The sequence below is a fragment of the Narcine bancroftii genome, chromosome 3 (assembly GCF_036971445.1).
Source record: "Narcine bancroftii isolate sNarBan1 chromosome 3, sNarBan1.hap1, whole genome shotgun sequence".
NCBI lineage: Eukaryota > Metazoa > Chordata > Chondrichthyes > Torpediniformes > Narcinidae > Narcine > Narcine bancroftii.
This window is the reverse complement of record NC_091471.1, coordinates 133,726,908-133,751,525: the sequence shown is the minus strand read 5'-3', so window position 1 is coordinate 133,751,525 and position 24,618 is coordinate 133,726,908. Positions and strand designations below refer to the sequence as shown.

Genomic DNA, 24,618 nt, shown 5'->3' with positions numbered 1-24,618 from the left:
TGATTTGCATCTTCTAGTGTAGCTTCTATATTTCTGTTCATGAAGTCTTCTGAGTACAGTAGTCATTGACACATCCGCACCTGCCTCCTGAAGGGTGTTACTAATCTGTCAGACATACATTTGGGTATTTTTCTTCAATACAATGAGAATTCTTGTCAACAGCAGTGGCTGTCTTCCTTGGAATATCAGTCCCTTTGTGATTACTAACCTCACCAGTATGCTCCTTCTTCTTAATTATGTTCCAAACAGTTGATTTTGGTAATTCTAAGGTTTGGACGATCTGTCTTACTGCTTTATTCTTGTTTTTCAGCCTTATTTTGCAACTCTTTCTCCTCCTCCTTTCCTCCTTTCATAATCTCCTATTATTGCAAACATCACAACATCTACACTGTCATGACCATTTAGAGCTTCTGTGAGTTTCAATAGGATCATTTCTCATCCTTCTAAACCCAAATTTCTTTAGCCCATTATGATAGCTCAACCCACTCATTAATTTTGTGAATCTCCTTTGGATTGCCTCCAAAGTTGGCACATCTTTCATAAATTAGAGGACCAAAAGTGTGCATAGTACAGGTACACAATCCTTTATCCGGAATCCTTGAGGGACAGTGTGTTGCAAATTTTGGGTTTTTCCGGATTTCGAAAAGCCAGATTTAAGCCTACCCGAATTGTGCTGCTGTATCCACCCCCACCATTCATGCTGCCTTCTCCCGCACCCCAGCCCGCCCGACTCACGCTGCCAGTTTCACCCCCCTTGCCCACCTGACTCGCGGTGCCGGTCTCCCCTCCTTGCCTGCCCAACTCGTGCTGCCGGTCCCTCACCCACCCGCTGCCGGTCTCTCCCCCTCCCAACTCGCACTGCCGGTCTCTCCCCCCGCCCGAGTCGCTCTGTCGGTCTCTCACCCATCCGACTCGCGCTGCCAGATCCCCCCCTCTTGCTCGCCCGATTCGTGCTGCCGGTCCCTCGCCTGCCTGACTCGGGCTGCCAGTCTCTCGCCCTCGCCCGCCTGACTCGCGCTGCCGGTCTCTCGCCCTCACCCGCCTGACTCGCGCTGCCGGTCTCTCCCCCTCGCCCGCCTGACTCGCGCTGCCTTCTCTCTCCCAATTTGCCGGATGTTAGATATCTGGATAAAGGACTGTATACCTGTACCTTGCAAAAAAAAGCCTAAATGCCATTTGACTTTGAAATCACTTGCTGCACCTGTATGCAAACTTTGCAATTTGTATTCATGTACATCCACATCCCTCTGTACTACACTCATCCGCAATCTATCTTCATTTAGACCACAGAGTGCTTTCAGGTTCTTCTTATCAATGACCTTACACTTACCACATTCAATTTTATTTGCCAAGTTTTCATCCACTATATGCATATATTATATACATATATTCCATACTACATATATTCCATACTACAACATGCCCTCTCATTTAGACCACAGAGTGCTTTCAGGTTCTTCTTATCAATGACCTTACACTTACCATATTCAATTTTATTTGCCAAGTTTTCATCCACTATATGCATATAATACATACTAAATTCCATACTACAACATGTTAGTTTCAATGATAACTGGGATACCTCACACCCTACTCACCTCCTGATCATTAATACAATGAGTAAATAATTTAGGCATTTATGTCCTTCCCAGCTGAGAAAGATCTGTTCATACCAACGCCTTTCCTTCTATGTGATAACCAATTCTTCAGTCTGTGCCAATATATTTCCTTCTACAGTAAAATACGAAGTTAATGGCCCATCAGAAGAAAGCATCCACAGTACTTGGCTGGTTGACTATAAACTCTTCAGCATCTTCTCTGGGACTTGTGCTGGGCTCATGTCAAAGGACAGAGATGTTCTTGGTGCCTACTCAACATATTAGTGCTGTAACTGTCCAACACCATTTACAACTGGACATGACTGAGTGTAGAACTTGACTCGCTAGTTGATAGTTAAGTACAAAACTAGTCATAACTCTATAGTGGAAAATTTGCAAACTTGGCAATAGTGCTCACAATTTCGTCAAACAAATAACTTACAACCAGGCATTTTAAAATGATAAAAAATATATTTTGTTAATTTGAAAGCACAGAAAATATTACCCAGAGAAAATGCGATTTTCTCATCATGATGACTTCTGCTCCTAGAGAGCTATTATATCTATTTAAACTAAATTTCATAAAAGACTTACCAGTTCTGAACTTGCTGATTTACTGTTCAGAAGAGCCTCCTTCAACACTTTAGCATGCAGATTATCTACAATCGCAGAAGGATGCCAAATGCTGGAAAAGTGCACCATTGCTTCAAAATATCTATTAATGGTAAAACAAAGTATGACTAATTTAATATTAATAATTAAATCCCACATGGGATAAAAAAGGGAGTATAGACTTAAGAACTTTTATTCAACCTAATATCTGTGGAAAAAATATTGCTGTAAATTCACACTTACTCATTTTGATACAAACCTGGACTTTAAATTTCACAGTATATTGTACAAAATGGCTATAATACATCTCAATATAAAAGTAGAATTTCAACATTCATAGAGATAGTTTTTTTTAAGCTGGAGCCAATGAAAGGCAAAAGATTTCCACTTTAAATGCTACACAGAAATTCAGCCATATGGAATTTATTATTATATGTCCACAAGAATGTTTCCCTGAAAACTGAACAAGTCCGATTATAAGAATGACAGAAGAAACGTAAAGTTGGAAAGATTGACAGTAGCAATACATGTATTTAAGGATGTCTTAAAACTTTATGGTCTGGAAAGAGTCTGGAAAAACAACCAACTGAAAAACCTCACAAAGATAAGCGTATACAGAGCCGTTGTCATACCCACACTCCTGTTCGGCTCCGAATCATGGGTCCTCTACCGACACCACCTATGGCTACTAGAACGCTTCCACCAGCGTTGTCTCTGCTCCATCCTCAACATCCATTGGAGCGCTTTCATCCCTAATGTCGAAGTACTCGAGATGGCAGAGGTCGACAGCATCCGCTGCTGAAGATCCAGCTGCGCTGGATGGGTCACGTCTCCAGAATGGAGGACCATCGCCTTCCCAAGATCGTGTTATATGGTGAGCTCTCCACTGGCCACCGTGACAGAGGTGCACCAAAGAAAAGGTACAAGGACTGCCTAAAGAAATCTCTTGGTGCCTGCCACATTGACCACCGCCAGTGGGCTGATAACGCCTCAAACCGTGCATCTTGGCGCCTCACAGTTTGGCGGGCAGCAACCTCCTTTGAAGAAGACCGCAGAGCCCACCTCACTGACAAAAGGCAAAGGAGGAAAAACCCAATACCCAACCCCAACCAATCAATTTTCCCCTGCAACCGCTGCAACCGTGTCTGCCTGTCCCGCATCGGACTTGTCAGCCACAAACGAGCCTGCAGCTGACGTGGACTTTTTACCCCCTCCATAAATCTTCGTCCGCGAAGCCAAGCCAAAGAAAAAGAAAACTTTATGGAGTCTGGGGATCAGTGACAAGAGCAGCATTTATTGCTCATGCCTAATCACCTTTAGGATGTGGTACCTAAACATCATCTTCATTCAATGAAGTCCTTTACATGAAAGGAATTTACAAATGTTGCTGGTTCCTGCATTTATGCTCTGTGATTTGATATCACACAGTTTAGAAATAGTGTGACAAATAAGGTGCCCTTGGCATCCAAGGTGACAGAAGCTGCATGTCTGCAAGCATGAATAATCAATGAACCAAAGGCATTGTCTTACTTTTCATGCAATATTATTGTTGTCATTATCTTATTTTTTATAGTAATGTTGTAAGATGGTTATAATATGAATGTTTGTCCTATAATGCTGGCATAAAACACCAAATTTCATATGATAATAAATCCTGATTCTGTGTAACCTCATCAGAAGCCTGGGCAACAAAGTGCATTGTATTTGACATATATTGTGGCTTTAGTGCTCCAGAAGTCAAGTGAATGAATAGATGGGGTGAGAATCAGGCAGCAGAATAATTTTAGAAGATGCCAATCTTCATGATTGTTGCTAGAGCTGTCCTTGCCAGGTAAATGGAGTGTATTCTATCATCCTTCAGATTTCTTCCTTGTAAATGATTTGGAAATCCCACTGGTTCAGCATGTAGGTCACTGAACTTCACAAAGGCTGTGGTTCCTACACTCTCTTCTCACATGCCCCAGCCCATGGTTCCCCACTTTCTTCCAAATTAACAGTGCATCAATTCCCAATTTCTCTCAACTCAACACAGCTCCAGTTCCAGGGCTCTCTTTCAATTGTCCAAAGTCCAATTTTCCATGTCCCTTGAAACTTAATTGGGTTCACTTGTAAATTTATTACAATACTGGGTAAAAGCTTTAAAATAATGAATTTAAAAACATGTTGGGGCATTAACAAAAGTAATAGTTAATCTAATGCCAAGTTTAGGATGAGAGGGGAAAGTTTAAACAAGATATATGAGACAAGTTTATAAAAATACAGGAATGGTATGGTGCCTGGAACACAATTTCAGAGGAGGTTGCAGTAGCAGATATAATCGTAACATTTAAGAAGCACTTAGAAACATGTACAACATAAAGGAAGATGGAATTAGTCTGATTGGTATCTTGACCAGTACAGACATGTTTGCTGAAGAGCTTGGTCCTGTGTTGTACTGTTCTGGGTTATGAATTCAATATATACAAAAGTACATAAATTCATGTGAAAAAGGTAGTGAAGCTGTTGAGTATGGAATGGTTGCAAGCATCAAATCAATAAGGGTCTATGCCCATCCATATTTAACAATTATTAGTAAGCTAGATTTAGTTAACATCCTAATAGTATGCCCATAATATTATTGAGGATAGTGTTTTATTCAAAAGGGAGAAATGAAAAATAGCAGGCAGACCAGTGAGTCAGGCAGACCACAAGGATTACAGTAAATTTTGGTGCAAAAGTCCAGCAGCGTACAAGCCTCTCCCCCCTCTTTTTCAGCCTCATTTTAAGGTTTTTATGGTATATCCAGCGTATAAGTTGAATCCAATTTTCTGGCTGTCTGAGGTGCCCCATTAACTGGCTTATAAGTTGACCCCAAAAGCTTGCAATGCCTGAGATGGGCCATTGTCCAGCATATATGTTGACCCCATAGATCACACATTGGCTAGAGGTGATTGGTATTATGGAGGGTCCATCAACACAACACACAAGGAAAATATGAAGCGAGTTTTAAGTTGAAAGTGATAGAAATGGTTAAGAAAACCAAGTACAGCACTGCTGGAAGAAAATTTGATGTGCTTGAGAAGTTGGTAAGAGATTGGACGAAGAAAGAAGAGACTTTAAGAAACATACCAAAAAGGCAATGTTCTTTGAGAAAAGAAATCACTTGTTGGCCAGAGTTGGAAAATCACATTGCAGAATGGGTACATGAACAGAGGCACGATTGCTACATAGTCACCAGAAATAAAATAAGAACATTTGCACTGCAGTGGGCCAAGTCAGACCCAGACCTCAGTGATGATTTTGAGGCTACGGTAGGCTGGTGCAATCATTACATGAACAGGAAAAATCTGGTATTATGCCAAAAACCAAAAATTGCACAGAAACTACCAAAGATCCTGATCATAAAGTTGTGAGCTTTCACCAGTTTATTATACAGAATTGGCAGAAACACCAGATTGCATTGGCAAATATTGGAAACATAAATGAAACCCCCATGAATTTCGACATGATAGACAATAGAACAGTGACATTAAACCTTTAAGTCCAAGCCAAAAGTATAGGCCATGAAAGGACCATGTTTACCATGGTGTTATCATACATGGCCGATGGGACAAAGTTAAGACGTATGGTAAGCTTTGATCACAAAATTAAACCGAAAATGAAATTCCCTGCAGTATTTTTGTATATTTTCGTGAAGAAGGATTGATGGATGAAAATGGTGTAAAATTATGGATAGACAATGTGTGGAACAGATGACCAGGTGGTTTACGCGAAGAACGGAGTTTGCTGGTCTGGGATATGTTTCATAGCCACTTAACTAAGAAGACTAAAAGCAGATTAGCACTACATAATACTTACATGGCATTATCCCAAGTGGTTTGACATCTATATTGCAACCTCTCAATCTGCTTCAACAAGCCATTCAAAGACCATGCGCCCGAGGAATAGGATATTACGAGGCTCTAATGGCTGTGTACGGCCCCTCACCCCAAGTCCAAAGCCCGCTGCGCAGCTCAAACGGCAAAGTCCTCCTCAGCGACAAGATCTCCATCCTCAACCGATAGTCAGAACACTTCCAATCTCTTTTCAGTGCCAACCGCTCAGTCCAAGAATCCGCCCTGCTCCAGCTCCCTCAACAGCCCTAAAGGCTAGAGCTGGATGAGGTCCTCACCCGGGAAGAGACATATAAGGCAATTGAACAACTGAAAAGTGGCAAAGCAGCAGGTATGGATGGAATACCCCCAGAGGTCTGGAAGGCTGGCGGCAAAACTCTGCATCAGAGCAATGTGCTGTGTAACTTCGTGCTCAAGGCATGGGACAAAGTTAGAGACTGTGATAAAATCATTTAAAAAGTGTGGTATCTTTTGTGCAATTGAAGGCATGGAAGATGACTGTGGAACACTGACGATGAAGCTGAAACTGCCTCATCAGACACAGACTGGGATCCATAAGATGACTGTTTAAACAGTGAAAGTATGAATGTGCTTGCAGCCATCCTTGCTTCAAATGATGAAAGCGAGAGTGATTTTGAAGGGTTCTAAAATGTGTTGATTTTTTTCAGACAATGATAGTGATCTTGAAGGATGGTAATTGTGTTGCTGTTTTCAATAAAAATCTCAATGAAAATCTGTCACAGTCGTTTTTTTGGGTTTTTCAAGGATAGACTTATCCGTCAGATCAGCATGGATTAGATTTTGAGCTAAATTTAAGATCTCAAAAGTATATCTGGTGTCAACCCCCATTTTTTGAGAGATTTTTTTGGTTTTCACAACTCGACATGTACGCTGAAATATACGGTATTCACAACAAATGGTGCAAATATGAAAATGGATAAAACAAACAATCAGTGAAAAGTATAAAAAAATGAATAACATGATGTAAGATACATTTTGTTCTGCTTTGGTACAAAATGTAATTTTGACCCTTGGACCAGCTGATGAAGGGACAACATGAAAATGAAATTAAACATTGGTCAAACTCCAAACTGCTGCACAGATGCTGGCAGATACAAGATATACAAACAACTATAAAGGGCTGAACCTGAATGTATAATTTAGATCTAAAATAGGGAATGAAAAGTACATTAAAAAATCAACATTTAAAACCATTCGAAATATAGCTGCAGAAAGATGTGCCAACTTGATACCTGATCGATTTTGCTGGGATATTCTTGGTGTATCATCAAACAAAAAGTAATAATGTCGAACACATTTAAATTTAACAGCTGGTTAAAAAGAACCAGGATGAATTTGTAAAGGAAATCATACTTCAAGAACTTATCTCATATGCTCTGTTGAATTTACATCTCATTGAAACATACAAAATTTTTAGGATCTTGACCAGGTTGGTGAAGGGTTCATATTCCCTTGGATAAAGTGCCTGGAATCAGGGGGATTTCAAAACAAGGTAAGGGACATTGAGAACTTGGTTAAAAAATTTCTTCACAGAGAATAGTGAATCATTCAATTTCTTTAGCGAAGAAGGCTGTGAAGGCTAAATTATGGAGTACATTCAAGACAGATGCTGTTTTGGTATTGAGGGTATCAATAAATATGAGAAAAATAAATCAGAGTAGAAACGTGGCACTAAAGAAGCAATGATCTTAAAGAATATAGTGAAGTAGGCACGAGGAACTGAATGCCCCATTCTTCCTGTAAGAACCTTGAACAATACAACACAGGAACAAGCCCTTTGTCATACAATGTCTACGCCAAACATAATACCCAAATTAAACTAAAACGCTACTGCTCACTCATGATATATATCCCTCTATTTTTGATACATTCATGTGTCTATCTTGAAGCTTCTTGAATGCTACTGTTGGATCTGCTTCCGCCACTGTTCTAGGCATCTACCAGCATTTTTTTTCTCTGTGTCCCCCTTTAAACGACTACTACCCTGCCCCTACCAAATCCATCTTAAACCATGCCCTCTCGAATGTTACATTTGTACCCTGAGAAAAAGATTCTGACTCTATCTATGCCTCTCATAATTTCAAAAACTTCCATCAGGTCTCTCTGCAGTCAATGCTCTCAAGAAAACAACCTGCTAAATTTCATTTGTACCCTTTCCAAAATCTTCACATCCTTCCTGTAATGGGACAAGCGGAATTGGGTGCAATAGGCTAAGAACAGCCTAAGCAAAATTTTATATAGCTGCAATATGCCTTCCTTACTCTTATACTCAATTCCCTGACCAATAAAGACAAGTATGCAGAGTATGTTCTTACATCCTTAAATTGTTGACTGGAAAATGTTTATAATTGTAACATATACAGACTTCTAAAAGACATCTATTAATACCACTATGACTAAAAATGACAGCAATTCATTGGCTAGGAAAGTGGTTGAAGTGCCAGTTGATGATGTGGTCAAACAATAATCATGGCTTTTATTAGCAGAAACTCATGATACAATAACATCCACAGTTATAACCAAGGGGAGAGTCCATAACAGTAGAGATAATGCACAGCGAATGTTAGTACAGTAAGGCTCGCCAGAGGTGAGACAAACAGCTTGGCAGACATTCACCACAGTCTCCCCCCAGCAGAAGAAGGGTTAAAATCAAAAGGTCAGCTGCTAGGAAAGACTGAAGCAAGCACGTTTGGCATTGAGAAACTCTAACAGCCAAAATACGTCAGTATCTAGAAGCAATCGAAATGTAATGAGATGTTTTATGAATATGTCAAACTATCAGGTTGATTACGAATTCTGGTGCTTCTTCTCAAAACAGGTGGCTCCTTTGCAACCTTGGGAACTGGTACAGTTCCTGAGTCTGTAATGTGGGAAGGACTGACTTCTGGACCCGCTCCAGAATCGCCAGCGTGAGGCAGTGGAGCCTCAGCATGGCCATCTGAAAGCTTACTAGGGGGTCACAGGCTGACAGTGTCAGTACTCCCAACTGGAAATTTAACATGAGCGTAGTTGGGGTTGGAATAAAGTAGCTGAACTGGTTGGACTAGGGGGTCAGTTTTACGCGCCTGAGCATGGCTCTTCAGCAGCACGATTCCAGGCTCAGATAAACAGGCTAGCCAGTCCATCACAGTTCCTGATTTCCTAGGAAAGGCAAACATTCATTCATGAGGAGTTTGATTTGTTGCTGTACACAATAATGACCAAATAGAATGTAGCGCCTCAGGCAGCATCTCCTGCCACTGGGTAACCATGTGTTTTTAAAACAAGATTGTCTTTCAGACTGTAGCATTAGCCCTTTCGACCTGCCCATTGCCCTGTGAGTTGTAGCTCGTAGTACGGCTGGTGGCAATCCCCTTCCACAGCAGGGCTCGCCACAGTTCAGCACTCATGAATGCTGAGCCCTTATCGGTATGAATGTAATTGGGAAAACCAAAATGCTGAAAATTCTGTCAAGTGATTTAATGACAGACGCTGACGAGACATCAGGGCAGGTATCACAAAGGGAAACCTGGAATATTCGTCAATTACAGTGAGGAAATATACAATTTTGTTGTTGGAAGGTGACAATCCTTTAAAATCAAAGCTAATCCTCTCAAAAGGTCGGTTTGCCTCGATGAGAGTGGCCTCTGGAGCTTTGAAGTATTGCGGTTTGCATTCTGCGCAAACGGGACAGCTTTTAGTCAGTTTCCTGACTTCTTCCAGAGAGTAAGGAAGGTTGTTAGCCCTTATGTAGTGGAAGAACCTCGTCACTTGTGGGTGGCACAGTCTGCTATGGATCTCTTTTAGCCCCTCCAGCTGAGCACCAGCAGCCGATCATGACAATGCGTCAGTGGGATCATTTAAATGGCCTGTACTGGATCTCGTAATTATAAGTTGAGAGTTCTATTCGCCAGCGTGCCATCTTATCGTTCTTGATTTTACTTTTGTGTTTAGTACTAAACATGTAGGCTACAGATTTCTGATCAGTGACAAGAGTAAATTTTCTGCCAGCTAGAAAGTGTCTCTAGTAGCGAACGTGCGGGAGAAGAATGCCACAGGTCTGCCCTTTTGATTAAGGGTTCCTGTCAAGGCACAATCTGAGGCATCAGTTTCCAATTGGAATGGGACATCCTTGTCAATGGACGAGAGTGCAGCTTTGGCAATATCAGCTTTAATTCTCTCGAAAGCCTTCAAGGCCATTGGAGAGAGAGGAAAAGATTTAGTGTCAAACAGAAGGCGTGCCTTCGTGGCGTAGTCCCGAACCCATTTGAAGTAGTAGGAAAAGAATCCCATACACCTTTTAAGGGCTTTTGCTGAGACTGGGAGTAGTAACTTCTTAAGGGGGGGCCCATTCTTTCCGGATCAGGGCGGATTTCGCCCTTGCGGACAATGTAGTGCAGAATGGGCAGCTCTGTCGCGTCGAACACACATTTGCCCTCGTTAAATGTAAGGTTGAGTTCTTTAGCTGTTGCTAAAAATTTCTCTAAGTTGTTGATGTGCTCAGCCTGTGTTTTCCCACAGATAGTGACATTATCCAGAGAGGGAAACGTACCCTGTAACTCGTACGTCCTAACAATCTTATCCATTTCCCTCTGACACACAGACACACCATTAGTGACCCCAAAAGGTACCCTTTATATCTGGTATAACCCACAATCAGCCCCAAAAACCGTATAGGGCCATACCCTTTTCTTAATGGGGATTTGGTGATAAGCTGCTTTGAGATCGATAGTGGAGTACACTTTGTATTGCACTACCTGATTAATCATTTCATTGATGCATGGCAGGGTGGAGGCATCCAGGTAACGGTTGATTGTCTGGCTATAGTCAATAGCCAGTCATTTCTTAGTGTGATTTTTAACGACTACCACTTGGGCCCGCCACAGACTCTTACTAAGTTCAATTACTCCCTCTTTAAGCAGTCTCTGGGTCTCCACTTTGATAAACTCACGATCCTCTTTGCTGTAAGAACGGCTCTTAGTGGCAATTGGCTGACACTCAGGGGAAAAAAATCACTGAAAAGAGAAGGAGCTTTGATCTTTACTGCGGACAGACTGCAGTAACTAGTGCGGGGGTTGGTAAGTATGGGTAGTGGCCCACCGAAATTTAACACTACACTGTTCATCTGAGATTGAATATCTAACCCCAGTAACACAGGGCCGCAGAGCTCCGGCATAATAAAGAGCCACACATCAGCTAGGCAGTGTCCCTGCAAATTTAAAGTAACTTTACACTTGTCCCGTGCAATTTTTGTAAGTTCACTAAAAGCCATCGATATCTTTCGGTTCGCTGGATTTCTCTGCAAATTTAAGGCTCTGGCAACTTTCTCGTGGATGTAGCTGTCAGTACTCTCCGAGTTTATTCGACAATCAAGAGTCTCACCATTCACCTCTCCCTTCATAGTCGACCGTTCCAGTCTGTAACATCCCCCAAGCTTTACAGTCAATTGACCCATCACAGGGGATCTCATCTCGCCGTCACTTGAAGTCGATTCAGCCTGCTCGTCTGAAAATTCCCCCTTTTCACAGTTGTCTTCCATTCCTGCAGCTCCAGGGCCCATTTTCTTGGTGCTTCTCTCCTTCTTCTTCTTATCAGTGGGAGTACTTTTCGCCTTACATGCTTTAGCAAAGTGGCCGAGTTTCCCACAATAGCTGCAGGTAGCAAATTGAGCTGGGTACTTTTGTCTGGAGTTTTTCAGGAGTTCATCTTTTTCTTTCCTTCGAGGTTCCAGCACTCCTGGATGTTTCCTTTTCGGTTTCTAGCATTTCACTGGACCCCACGACACTTCTCAATGTTTTGGCTAGAATGACTGCCTGGTCGTAGGTTAAGGGCTATATCTCCAGCAGCCTCAGTCTGATGTAACTGGAGTCAGTCCCGTTAACATAAGCATCCAGCTTCAAGGCCTTGCACATTGACTGCCCTGACATCACATTCGTTTGCCAGCGAGTCGAGGGCCAGTGCATAGGCAACATCACTTTCCCCAGGTTTCTGGTGTCTAGTCAGCAACTGGTGTCGAGCAAGCACCACATTCCGTGGCCCTGCATAGTAAGCAGTCAGCCGTTCCCGGGCTATAGTCAGAGTGGCAGCTCCTTGCGTTACAGCGAAAGGAACCTCACCCAGCAGAGAGTTCAGGTGGCCCCACTGTATCGTCTCACTGACCACCTTGTTTCAAGCTATGTAGTAATCGAAACAACCAGTCCAGTGGTTGAAAATTTCTCTGGCCCTCAGGGCAGACTGGTCGATTATTAGCCGCTATGGCTTGAGTGTTGCATCCATTTTTGCCAATAAAATTGAAGTGCCAGTTGATGAAATAGACAAAGATGATGTGGTCAAACAATAATCATGGCTTTTATTAGCAGAAACTCATGGTACAATAATGAAAGACAATAGGTGCATATACAGTTATACCCAAGGGGAGTGTCCTAAACAGTAGAGATAATGCACATCCAATGTTAGTACAGTAAGGCTCGCCAGAGGGGAGACAGGCACTTGGCAAACATTCACCACAGTGGTTGAGCAACAGAAAAGGAAGGGATTGGATGAAATGATGACTTACAGAGATCTCTTTTGGGACCTCAACTATTCACTACATTTATTATCAATTTTGATTACAATTGAAGACTTCATACCCAAGTTAGCTAAAAGCCCAAATATACACCCTGATGTAAGCAATGCAGAAACAAAAGAATACAGTTATTATTAGACAATATGGATAATTTAGAATGTTTAGTGAAAATTTAGAAGCAACAGCCCAAAAGAAATTTAGAGGCAAAGCACATTGTTAAAATGGCATTTGCTGGCCCCTATATTTAGAAATAAGTAATGAATTAGAAAACATGTTATAGCTCCACCAAATCTTGGTTACCTGCCATTTTGGAGTTGTTTTAGACAGAAAACAAAGGTAAAAAGTACCGGCTTTGGATAAAAAAAATTATGTATGTATAAAAATTATTACTGAATACTCAAAAGGATAATTTGGGAAAAGTAATTACATGAATTAGGTCTCACCTTCCCCCCCCCCCACCCCCCCACCACCACCCAGCCCGAATTGAGAAGATAGAAATGTAATTTGATTAAATTAATCAAGATATACAGTAAAGGTGTAATGATAGAGTAAAATTATACTTGCTCATGAATGTGGAATTCCAAAGGTTCAGAATCAGATATTTTGGTGGTGGATATTTTGGCAAAAAAAAAATATTTTGTAGCCCTTCATACATTTTGGCACCCACAGTTTGGCGCTAGCCTGGCTCCTCCCCCCACCCCTCCCCCCCCCCCTCACCATTTGTTAGTGCCTGAAGCCGTGGCGTTGAACCCCTGGCATTTCAGAAACTCCCTCCTGCTAGGAAACTTACTTCCCCAACAAACATTTTGGGATTTATTGTTGCACTTATTATGCAAATAATAATTGTATGCACTTATCATACAATTAGGGTTAGATGGTGTCTTCATATGGAGAGAAAGAATCGTCAGAGTATTTACAAGGCCTTGCCCATAATTTTGTCATAATCAATTAATCTTTGAACAAACAATTTTTAATAATTTAATTAATAATTTTTACGACACAACTGGATTGTTTTTAAGCGAGTGTTTTAATTTTTTTAAATTTTAAATTCAATTAATTATATATTCCATTATATGTAATTCTCTTCTCTTTGGCTTGGCTTCGCGGACGAAGATTTATGGAGGGGGTAAAAAGTCCACGTCAGCTGCAGGCTCGTTTGTGGCTGACAAGTCCGATGCGGGACAGGCAGACACGATTGCAGCGGTTGCAAGGGAAAATTGGTTGGTTGGGGTTGGGTGTTGGGTTTTTCCTCCTTTGCCTTTTGTCAGTGAGGTGGGCTCTGCGGTCTTCTTCAAAGGAGGTTGCTGCCCGCCAAACTGTGAGGCGCCAAGATGCACGGTTTGAGGCGTTATCAGCCCACTGGCGGTGGTCAATGTGGCAGGCACCAAGAGATTTCATTAGGCAGTCCTTGTACCTTTTCTTTGGTGCACCTCTGTCACGGTGGCCAGTGGAGAGCTCGCCATATAACACGATCTTGGGAAGGCGATGGTCCTCCATTCTGGAGACATGACCCACCCAGCGCAGCTGGATCTTCAGCAGCGTGGACTCGATGCTGTCGACCTCTGCCATCTCGAGTACTTCGACGTTAGGGATGAAAGCGCTCCAATGGATGTTGAGGATGGAGCGGAGACAACGCTGGTGGAAGCGTTCTAGGAGCCGTAGGTGGTGCCGGTAGAGGACCCATGATTCGGAGCCGAACAGGAGTGTGGGTATGACAACGGCTCTGTATACGCTTATCTTTGTGAGGTTTTTCAGTTGGTTGTTTTTCCAGACTCTTTTGTGTAGTCTTCCAAAGGCGCTATTTGCCTTGGCGAGTCTGTTGTCTATCTCATTGTCGATCCTTGCATCTGATGAAATGGTGCAGCCGAGATAGGTAAACTGGTTGACCGTTTTGAGTTTTGTGTGCCCGATGGAGATGTGGGGGGGCTGGTAGTCATGGTGGGTAGCTGGCTGATGGAGGACCTCAGTTTTCTTCAGGCTGACTTCCAGGCCAAACATTTTGGCAGTTTCCGCAAAGCAGGACGTCAAGCGCTGAAGAACTGGCTCTGAATGGGCAACTAAAGCGGCATCATCTGCAAAGAGTAGTTCACGGACAAGTTTCTCTTGTGTCTTGGTGTGAGCTTGCAGGCGCCTCAGATTGAAGAGACTGCCATCCGTGCGGTACCGGATGTAAACAGCGTCTTCATTGTTGGGGTCTTTCATGGCTTGGTTCAGCATCATGCTGAAGAAGATTGAAAAGAGGGTTGGTGCGAGAACACAGCCTTGCTTCACGCCATTGTTAATGGAGAAGGGTTCAGAGAGCTCATTGCTGTATCTGACCCGACCTTGTTGGTTTTCGTGCAGTTGGATAATCATGTTGAGGAACTTTGGGGGACATCCGATGCGCTCTAGTATTTGCCAAAGCCCTTTCCTGCTCACGGTGTCGAAGGCTTTGGTGAGGTCAACAAAGGTGATGTAGAGTCCTTTGTTTTGTTCTCTGCACTTTTCTTGGAGCTGTCTGAGGGCAAAGACCATGTCAGTGGTTCCTCTGTTTGCGCGAAAGCCGCACTGTGATTCTGGGAGAATATTCTCGGCGACACTAGGTATTATTCTATTTAGTAGAATCCTAGCGAAGATTTTGCCTGCAATGGAGAGCAACGTGATTCCCCTGTAGTTTGAGCAGTCTGATTTCGCCTTTGTAATATACAGTAAATATAATAAATATATTGTTATAATTTACCAAAGGCCCTTATTTTTGATTGCTCTCTGACTGTTTTTAATAATTTAAATATATTGTTATAGCTTCGAAACACCCTTGTTTGACAGGGGACTGGTTTCCCTGGGGTGAATGAAGGGAGTTTCTGCCAGAATCAGGCAGTGTGGTGGGACGGAGTTGGCCAGCAGATGGTGAGTGAGGTGGGTGGGTGCAAATGTCCAGCACCAAATTGTGAGGGCTAAATTGTCCAAAACCCACAACGGTTTGCATAAAAGCTCCAGCCAAGCTTTTCAAGATTGTTTCAGTTTGGAACCCTCTTCTACCAAAGATAAATAATATTATTAATCCTAACGATGATACATTTTTTTTTATTGGCTGCATCTTGAATTCAGCATGGATCAAGCAGTTTGAAATGCCTATTCATGATCTAGTCACCAGTGACAAGTATGGTTGAACAAGAGATTGTATGGTTGTTTGAAGAGACCTTCATATTATCAATAAAAGTTAAACAAATGACCAGCAATCAGTAACGAAGCACTGACAATGAATCTTAATTATCTAAAATACCATTATCTAATTAGCCTGAGCTTAGCAAAGAAAATATGCTGACTAAACACATTACAAAAAAAAAGAATCTCAATGAAGAATAAAACAGCTTGATAATCTCAAAAAAAAGTGAGAACGAAAAGTGTTTTTTCCTTGCAAAATGGACATGCACACAAAAAGACTGCAGCATTTCTTCTCTTGGATGTGAATAATATACTCACCTATCAAAGGCTTCCGTCACAAGTGGACTGAGGACAATATCTACTGCTCCTTTCACTTCAACAATGGCAGTAGTTCTGGTCTGAGTGACTGGTTGGTCAAGACTCCATTGCTCAGTAACTGTCTCGTCTGTATTTTCCATTATCGTCCTTTCCAGTGGAGTGTATGGAGTACTAGAAATTTTCAGTAAATGTCTAATTACTTAATTTTAATCAACCAATTTAATGATGTCTGAAACACATGATTCTGCAAGACATAGGCATTCAATTGACATCATAATTCTATCTATAAATATATATTTATAATGAAAACAATCAAGGATTAATTAAATAAAGCTTACAATAAAATTGATAAATAATATTCAATTAACAATGGAGTTATTTGGTGAGGGAAACACTGGTGACATTGTGAATAGAACTTTCAAAAGAAGTTTCATGTAGAACACTATAATGAAGTTGATGGCAAAATTGGAGCAAAGAATAAAATTGCCATCCGAATCAGAGTTGAAAATGACTCAGGGAAAAGGAACCATGTTATCAGAACCAGTTATATTCTAGCTGGACAAAAGACTTTCTGAAGGACTAGTAGTAGGACTATCATTTTAAGTCTTGTACATTAATGATAAGGATTGCACATATGTGTCCAATTTAAAAGTTACAACTGAGAAAAAAAAACTTGAAAAAATGTTAAATGTTAAGGAGGATAATGATAGAATTTCAGGTGAATGGAGAAACTGGCAGAATGGAAGGATACATAGCAAATCGCATTTAACAAAGTGAATATGTTTATGTAGGAAAAATAAAGAAAAGTAACATATCACAACAATCCCAAAGAGTATGTGGGAGCAGAAACACCTTGTAAATCTTTGAAGATTCAGGAAATGTTAAGAAAGCACTTCATGGAGAATGCTGGACTTCATAAAGAGAGAGAAAGGTCAAACAAAATGTATATTTGCAACTACATTATACTATTGGATTTGAAGGTCTTAAAGATGTTGCAGTAAGGACACAGTAGGATGAGGAACCTCTTTACATGGATCAATTAAAGAAGTTGGTATAGTTCTGCAAAGGGCAGAGAAAGGTGTGTGGTGATAAGAGAGACCTCAAGAAGGTTCAGGTAAATGTAATTATTCCCATCAGTGGAAGGGGTGAAGATCCAAGGGCAAAGATTTACAAAAGAACTTAACTGAAATGTGGAAAAACTTTTTCACTTAGAGAGCAGATATAATCTGACATTGGCTGTGAGGACGGATCCTCAATACAGATTTAATTGTCAAAACGGGATTAGAAAACTTGAAGAACCACAGAAAAAGACATGGACAATTAGACTAACCAGTTTACTGTTGCAGAAAGCTTGCTGAGATTCAATGGCATAATGACTTCATAAGACAAATAAGTCTGTATTAATATCAAAGCTCACACAATTTTTAAAAGTTAGGAATAATATGGTCTCTGGTTGGCATATTGTGCATACACCCAAAAATTTACAAATGCTGTTGCAAAATAATAGGAATCAATTTACAATTTAATTTAATATGTAATGTTCTGGCAGTCAATATTTTAAAAATTACCTTTCATTTGACCCCATTAGTTGAGCACCCCTGTCAAGTAATGTATTTGCTGAAAGACCTTGTTTAATCACCTGGAAGCAAATTAACAAAAATTGATCTCCATCAGGAAAAGTAACCAATTTTCAGTTATCAAAATCATTCTGAACACAGTTAATTATTTTTAATTCTGACTATACTCAATGAATGCATTATTAAATCAGAATAAGCTTGAGTCAAACATCACACAGAATGATGAAAAACATCATCCTGTTTCTCATTCACTTTTGTGAAAACAGGCACCGACAATTCTCTGGAAATGAATGTTAAGATGTTCACTGAGGATAAAGGAATCTTCGTCACACGGAGCAAACATCAGGGAAAGATACAGGATTAAAAAGTCAATTAAGATAATGAGGAGGAAAAGAAGAAACACATTTTGAATTTCAAACTTACATTCGAGGAGCAATTTATTACTTAGAGGAATTAAATTCCACAGCTGTAATTGCTGTTTTTGACCCTCCCATGATTGAATGGCATTACAGGGATGTGAAAAGGGGTCGTGCATATGAGTAGCTGAAAAGCTTCCTGCAGCAAATTTATTCCTTTTCATGATACAAAAATAGCTATTTCTTGAAAACAGTTGATAGATTGAAACCAGTTGTAAAGTGGTATATTCATAATCAACCTATACTAATTCTCAGCATTTTTGCAAATCTCTTTCATTGCCACAAATTGCTGAAAGTTTCCAAATATAACTTATTAAAAACACAAGATGCTTAATTTGTTACTTGGCATGCATCTTTTGTCCTGAATCTCCTTGACAACCTGCATCAGAAGACACGGTATTAAATACAGAAGTACAGCTAATCCATTTTGAAAAGACAACGAACAGAAAAACATGGCAGAAAAAAAACATTTATAAGGTTGAGAGTTTAGAAGATCCTTGTTACTCAATCAAAGAACAACATCAGCATATAATGAGACCATATCAGCAGGTTATAAGGCATATAGTCATCTCCTCACTGATCATCAACACAGGTGCACCTCAAGGATGCATGCTTAGCCCACTGCTCTATTCATTTTACACCCATGGGTGTGTGGCAATTCCAATGCCATCTACAAGTTTGCCAATGACACCACAATTGTTAATAGAATCACAAACAGCAATGAGGAAGTGTACATGAGGGAGATAATCAGCTCATTGAATGGTGTAACAACAACAAACTTGCGCTCAATATCAGAAAAAAACAAAATGATTGTAGACGTCAGGAGGAAGTCAGGGGACCCAGTCCTCATCAAGGGCTCAATAGTGGAGAAGGTCAAGAAATTCAAATTTCTGGGTACCAACATCTCCAAGGATCTGTCCTGGGGCCTACATGTTGATTCAATCACAAAGAAGGATAGCCAGTGGCTAAACTTTTTGTATCTGAGACAGTTTTGTATGTCACCAAAAACTCTCGTAAACTTCTACAGGTGTACCGTAGAGACCATTCTGCCTGGATGCAACACTGCCTGGTATGGAGGCGCCAACTCCCAAGACAAGAATAAACTCTAGAGAGTTGTTAACTCGGCATGTGACATCACAGGAACCAGACTTCACTCCATCGAGGACATCTATATGAGGCAATGTCTTAAAAAAGTAGCCACTATCCTCAAAGACCCCCACCATCCAGGCCATGCCCTCCTCTTCAGGGGAAAAGAAACAGGAGCCTAAATATGAGCACTCAAGGCACAAGGACACCTTCTTCCCTACTTCCATCAGATTCCTAAATAATTATTGAACCAAAGACGCTGCCTTACTTTTCGTGCACGATTATTTTTTATAGTTTGCACTATGATACTACCACAAAACATCGAATTTTATGACTTGTTCATGACAATAAACCCTGATACTGATTCTATTTCTCAAGCAACAAGAAGTTGGTGATAGGAAATTTAGCCGATATATTTTCATGAATCCTCACTTGGAATTTATTCTAAAATGGAGAATGGTATCTGTTTCATGGTTAATCATTTGAGGAAATCAGAATGCAAGCATGGAAAAATGTGGCATCAAAGAGAGACCTTCGTGATGCATTTAGGATATAATATGAAAGGAATCATGGCTAATTAATGGATCAAAGTTAACACATTTTAATTAAGCATAGTAATAACTGAAGTCTGCATGAGGGAAAATTTGCTACAATGTAGAATATTACAGATTAAGAATTTTCATTTCAAACTCCAAAAGGCAGCACTTGAGTTAAAAAAAATGCTTTTTATTCACCTATGGGATGTGAGTGTGTCCATAAGCAACAAGGCCAGAAATCAATGCATTTTTCCAAATGATGACAAACAGCTCTTTCTATGTCTGTAGTGCTATTAGGAATTGGATAGCTTTGTCCAGCCATATACCAGGAGTGGCAACATATTTTTACATTAAAGATGTCGTGCAACTTAAAAGAGAACTTGCAAGTGGTGACTTCCCAATATGCCTTCAGCCCTTGCCCTTCTTGGTGATAAAGCACATATTATCAAAGAAGAATAATGAGCTGCTTCTTGTTGATAATGCACATTGTAGCCTCTGTCCACTATTCCTGGAGGATAGAATGCTAAACAAACCATCTGTTATGTTCTGGACTATACGATTTGAAAAGAAGAGGAGGAAATTAAAGAGAAAATCAGAGTAAACAAAAGCAGCTTAACATGTTTTACAAATAACTTGTAAATCAGTGAATGTTTTAACATTCAAGATTAGATAGATAGGGTCATATATTTAAACAATTATTTAGACTCCATGAGTGGTAAGGGGTGAAAAAGATTTTTCATAAATTACGATGTCAAGCACATTAAAGCTCAATGAGACATGTGGGAACAGTCCAAAGAGGTAACATCATTTCTTGGCATAGGCTGAGAGAGCAAACATTTAATTTAATAGCGGAGCTGCAGAGAAAAAGAAAAGAGGAACTGATGGTCATTGCTAAAGAATTAAAGCTGGCTGATGTCAAGCATTGGATAAGAAAATAAAAACACAGAGGATTATAGTGAAATATTATATAGGTGAGGGAAAATTTGTTGATAAAGACCTAGACAATTTTCCAGAGGATAGATCTTTTGAATTGCAATTGGAATTGGAGAAATTAAAGGTGGTAGAAGAAAGAGATACGGGAGTTTGAATTGCAGAAACAATGAGACAGAGGAGGATGAAAAACAGAGAATATATGAGGCAGAGGAAACTGAAAAACAGAGGGAGGATGATGAAAGACAAAATAAATTTGACTTGGAATAAATTGAAAGAGACAGACGTTTTCAATTAGCAGTTAAAAATTGAGATGGAGGGTGTTAAGTGAAGTGAGGCTGTAACTCCTGGGGAGAGGTTTTTGGCTATTTGAGAGGTAAATCTAGTTCCTCCTTTCGATGAGGGAGTTACAGATACATATTTTGAAAAGGTTCCTAAGAGCTCAAGATGCCCAAAAGAAAAATGGCCTCTTATACCCCAAAGTGTATTGAAGGGAAAAGCACAAATTGCATCCTCTAGTTTGACTACAGAGCAAGTGGCAAATTATGATACTGTTAAACAAGCAGTATTGAAAGCTTATGAGTTGGTTTCAGAAGCATATAGACAAAAAATTTAGGAGTTTAGTGAAAACATGGAACCAATCTTATATGCATTTTGCTCTAGGAAAATATGTATGCTTTGACTGAAAAATAATAAATAATGATTTCAACAGATTAAGAGAAATGATATTAATTGAGGAAATTAAAAGGTGTATTCCATAAGAAATTAAATTATACCTGGATGAGAAAGATATGGGGACATGGCAACAAACAGCAAGGTTAGCAGATGAATGTATCCTGATTCACAAAAACAAATTTCAGAATAGTGAGCCTTTTCAGAGGGTTAATGTAGAGCAGATTAGTACACCTAAAATTAAGTATGGGGAGAATATTAAGAAAAAAGATGAAGGTAAGGTGGGAAAGGACAGAACTTCTGAATTTGTATGTAATTTTTGTAAGAAACTTGGTCATGTTCATGCAAAATGTTTAGTGATGAAAAAAGTGACGAGAAAAGGTGATATTACCAGACAGTTGAATTAAAGAGAACAGATGTTCCATACCTGGTAAGGATACTATGGATGTATTTAAGCCTTTTGTGTCAGAGGGCTTGGTTTCAGTAAAGGAGGGAGAATCACAAGTTCCAGTTAAAATTCTTAGAGATTCTGGGGTTGCCCAGTCACTGGCATTGGAGAAGGTTTTAACTCTTGATCAGACACAGGAGAGATTACTTTGATTCGAGATATTGGTGGAGATGTAGAGTCAATATCTCTGCACAAAATAGTGTTGAATTCAGAATTAGTTAAAGGACCAGTTGTTGTAGAAGTTATTTCAAAATTACCCATGCAAGGAGTATCATTTTTATTAAGGAATGATTTTGCAGGGGGGCGTGGCAAGATGGCGTAGGGAGCGGACGTGCCTTCCCGGTCTCCCCCAGGCAGTTATATAAATGTCTGTTTTAAGAATATTTCTTTTCTGTTAAAAGTCTTTGTTTTGTTTATCAATTGTTTTTAGTTTAAAATGGCAACAAAGATTAAGGAAAATAGAGTTCAAATACAGAACAAAACTACACTCTCCGACTTTGGAAGAAACTCGGCCTACTTGCCCAGACAGAACCACGGAGTCAAGGCTGGAATCTTCTTAAGAACGGAGCTCATTAATTGGACTGTCGGATAAGCTGGCCTTGGACACCCCTCTGAAAGATGGTGATGAATATTGATTTGAAATGTTTTATGAAGATAAATTGCAGTAATTGGCATTGGTTGCCCGTGAGTTTTAAAAATCCAGATAACCTTAAAGTTTATTAGTGATTTTTTTTGGATGGAATATCGGAAGGATGAACTTATTATCTATAAATATAGAACAAAATTACATTCTTTGACTTTGGAAGAAATTTGACCTATTTGCCTAGACAGAGCCGGAGTTGGTGCTGGAATTTTCTCAAGAACAGAACTTATTAAAGTTGATTTCGGACTTCTTTTTGAAAGATGGCGACGAATGTTGATTTGAAATATTTGAAATATTTTCTGAAGATAAACATATATATGAAACTCCTTGACCTGCAATAAGGTTTATCAGTGATTTTTTTGGATGGAATATTGGAAGAGTGAATTTATTATCTGTGAGTATGCATACATTGCAAACAGATTTTAATAGTTTTGAAAAGGTTTTTTTTAAACTAAACAACAAGATCAGTTTAATATTGAGAAAATTGGAAAAAACGGAAACTTTATTAAATTTGGAAACTCAGTAGAAAGAAACTATGAACAAGATTGATGATTTATAAAATTAAAGTTGAAGGAGCAATGTCCAAAAAGAGTTAAAAATTTTGAATAAGTTTTTCTTGAAAATAAACAATAATTTCAACTTAACATTGAGAAGATTGACAAAGTGGAAAATTTGATATTAAATTGGGAAACATAGAAGAAAGAACTTATGAATAACATTGATGCTTTAGAAGATCAAGACCGAAGGAATTATGTTCAAGAAAATTTTAAAAGATTTGAAAAAACTTTTTTTGAAAGTAAGCTACAAATTCAACTTGAGACTGAGAAGAATGGAAGATTCGGTGTTGAACTGGGATGTTCAGAGGTGTTTTAATTCAGTGGATGAAATTCAGGAAGATTTGAAAAAAAATTAAAAAACAAGCTTTTATTGATTGTAAACAATGTTTAACTCAGTGTTGGGAGGGTGGAAAGGGTGCAAAATTTAATATCAAGTTTGGATTTTCAAAAAAAAGAGTTTATGAATAAGATTGGTTAAATTGATGGACCGGGGTTTTATGGATATAAGAAATGATGATTTTTCGGTTTATACGTGTATTTTGTCTGCCTGGGGGGGGGGGGGAGGGAGTGGTACTTCTGCTCCCGAAAGTCATATGCCACTTGTGGTTTATACCACACCCATTTGGGTTTTTGGGAATTAACCACCACAAGGTGGTTTCCTAAGGGGTTAGGGGAGGTGGGGGGGGGGGGTGAAAATTAGAAAATTATTTAGTATCTATTATGTAATATTATACTAAGTCAATTTGAAATGAATGTATGGAGATACTATAAATAAATTTCAAAAAAAAAAGGAATGATTTTGCAGAGGATAAAGTTGGGTCAGTTTTGAGATTAACAAATAAGCCTAGTAAGGATGAGGTTGACGAAGATTGTGAGATATATCCTGCATGTGCTATAACAAGGCCTTTGTCTAAGAAATTGATGAGAGCAGAGGAAGGTCCAGTTGATAGAGACTTGCCCAATACTTCTGAAATAGCCTAAAAGGAGCAGGTTAACGTGAGAGTCAGGATTTGACTTTGTCAAGGAAAGAGTTAATTGAGCAGCAAAAGACCGATTCTGATCTTGTTGACTTAAGGGAGAAAGTTGTGAATGAGGAAGAGATTAGGGAAAGGCCCTGTGGATATAACTTGAAGGGTGAATTGTTAATGAGGAAATGGAGACTTCTAGATGTTCCTGCAAATGGGCAGTGATTCATCAGATGGTCATTCCTAGAATTTACCAAAATGAAATTTTAAATTTGGCCCATAGAACTCCTGGGTCGTCATCTTGGTGTAAAGAAAACCATGAATAAAATTTTGAAACAATTCTTCTCGCCAGGTTTTAAGAAGAATGTCGTGAATTGCTGCCGAACATGTCACCTTTGTCAGGTTGTGGGGAAACCTAACCAGAGTCCTCCAGTAGCTCCATTGCAACCTATTACTGTTGTTGGGGAACCTTTCACTAAGGTTATTGTAGATTGTGTGGGTCCCCTGTCTAAAACAAAAGCTGGGAATCAGTACTTGTTTACAATCATGTGTATGGTGTTGAGATTTCTAGAATACCATTAAGGAATATTAAAGCAAAAATAGTGATAAAGGCTTTGGAAAAATTTTTCACAAGTTTTTGGGTTGCACAGAGATCCAGAGTGATCAAGAAATTAACCTC

General features: G+C 39.7%; 1 protein-coding gene across 6 annotated transcripts in view; it reads right to left on the bottom strand.

The window, feature by feature from the left end:
* The window catches only part of kiaa1109 (KIAA1109 ortholog), a 479,529-nt gene that overhangs the window by 219,000 nt on the left and 235,911 nt on the right, over positions 1-24,618 (bottom strand). For all 6 annotated transcript variants that reach the window (XM_069925175.1, XM_069925178.1, XM_069925177.1 and 3 more), the window contains 3 exons: positions 17,678-17,748; positions 16,110-16,280; positions 2,193-2,313 (listed from right to left, as the gene is read on the bottom strand). In XM_069925175.1, coding sequence (XP_069781276.1) covers positions 2,193-2,313; positions 16,110-16,280; positions 17,678-17,748 — 363 coding nt within the window. The remainder of the gene's footprint in view (positions 1-2,192; positions 2,314-16,109; positions 16,281-17,677; positions 17,749-24,618) is intronic.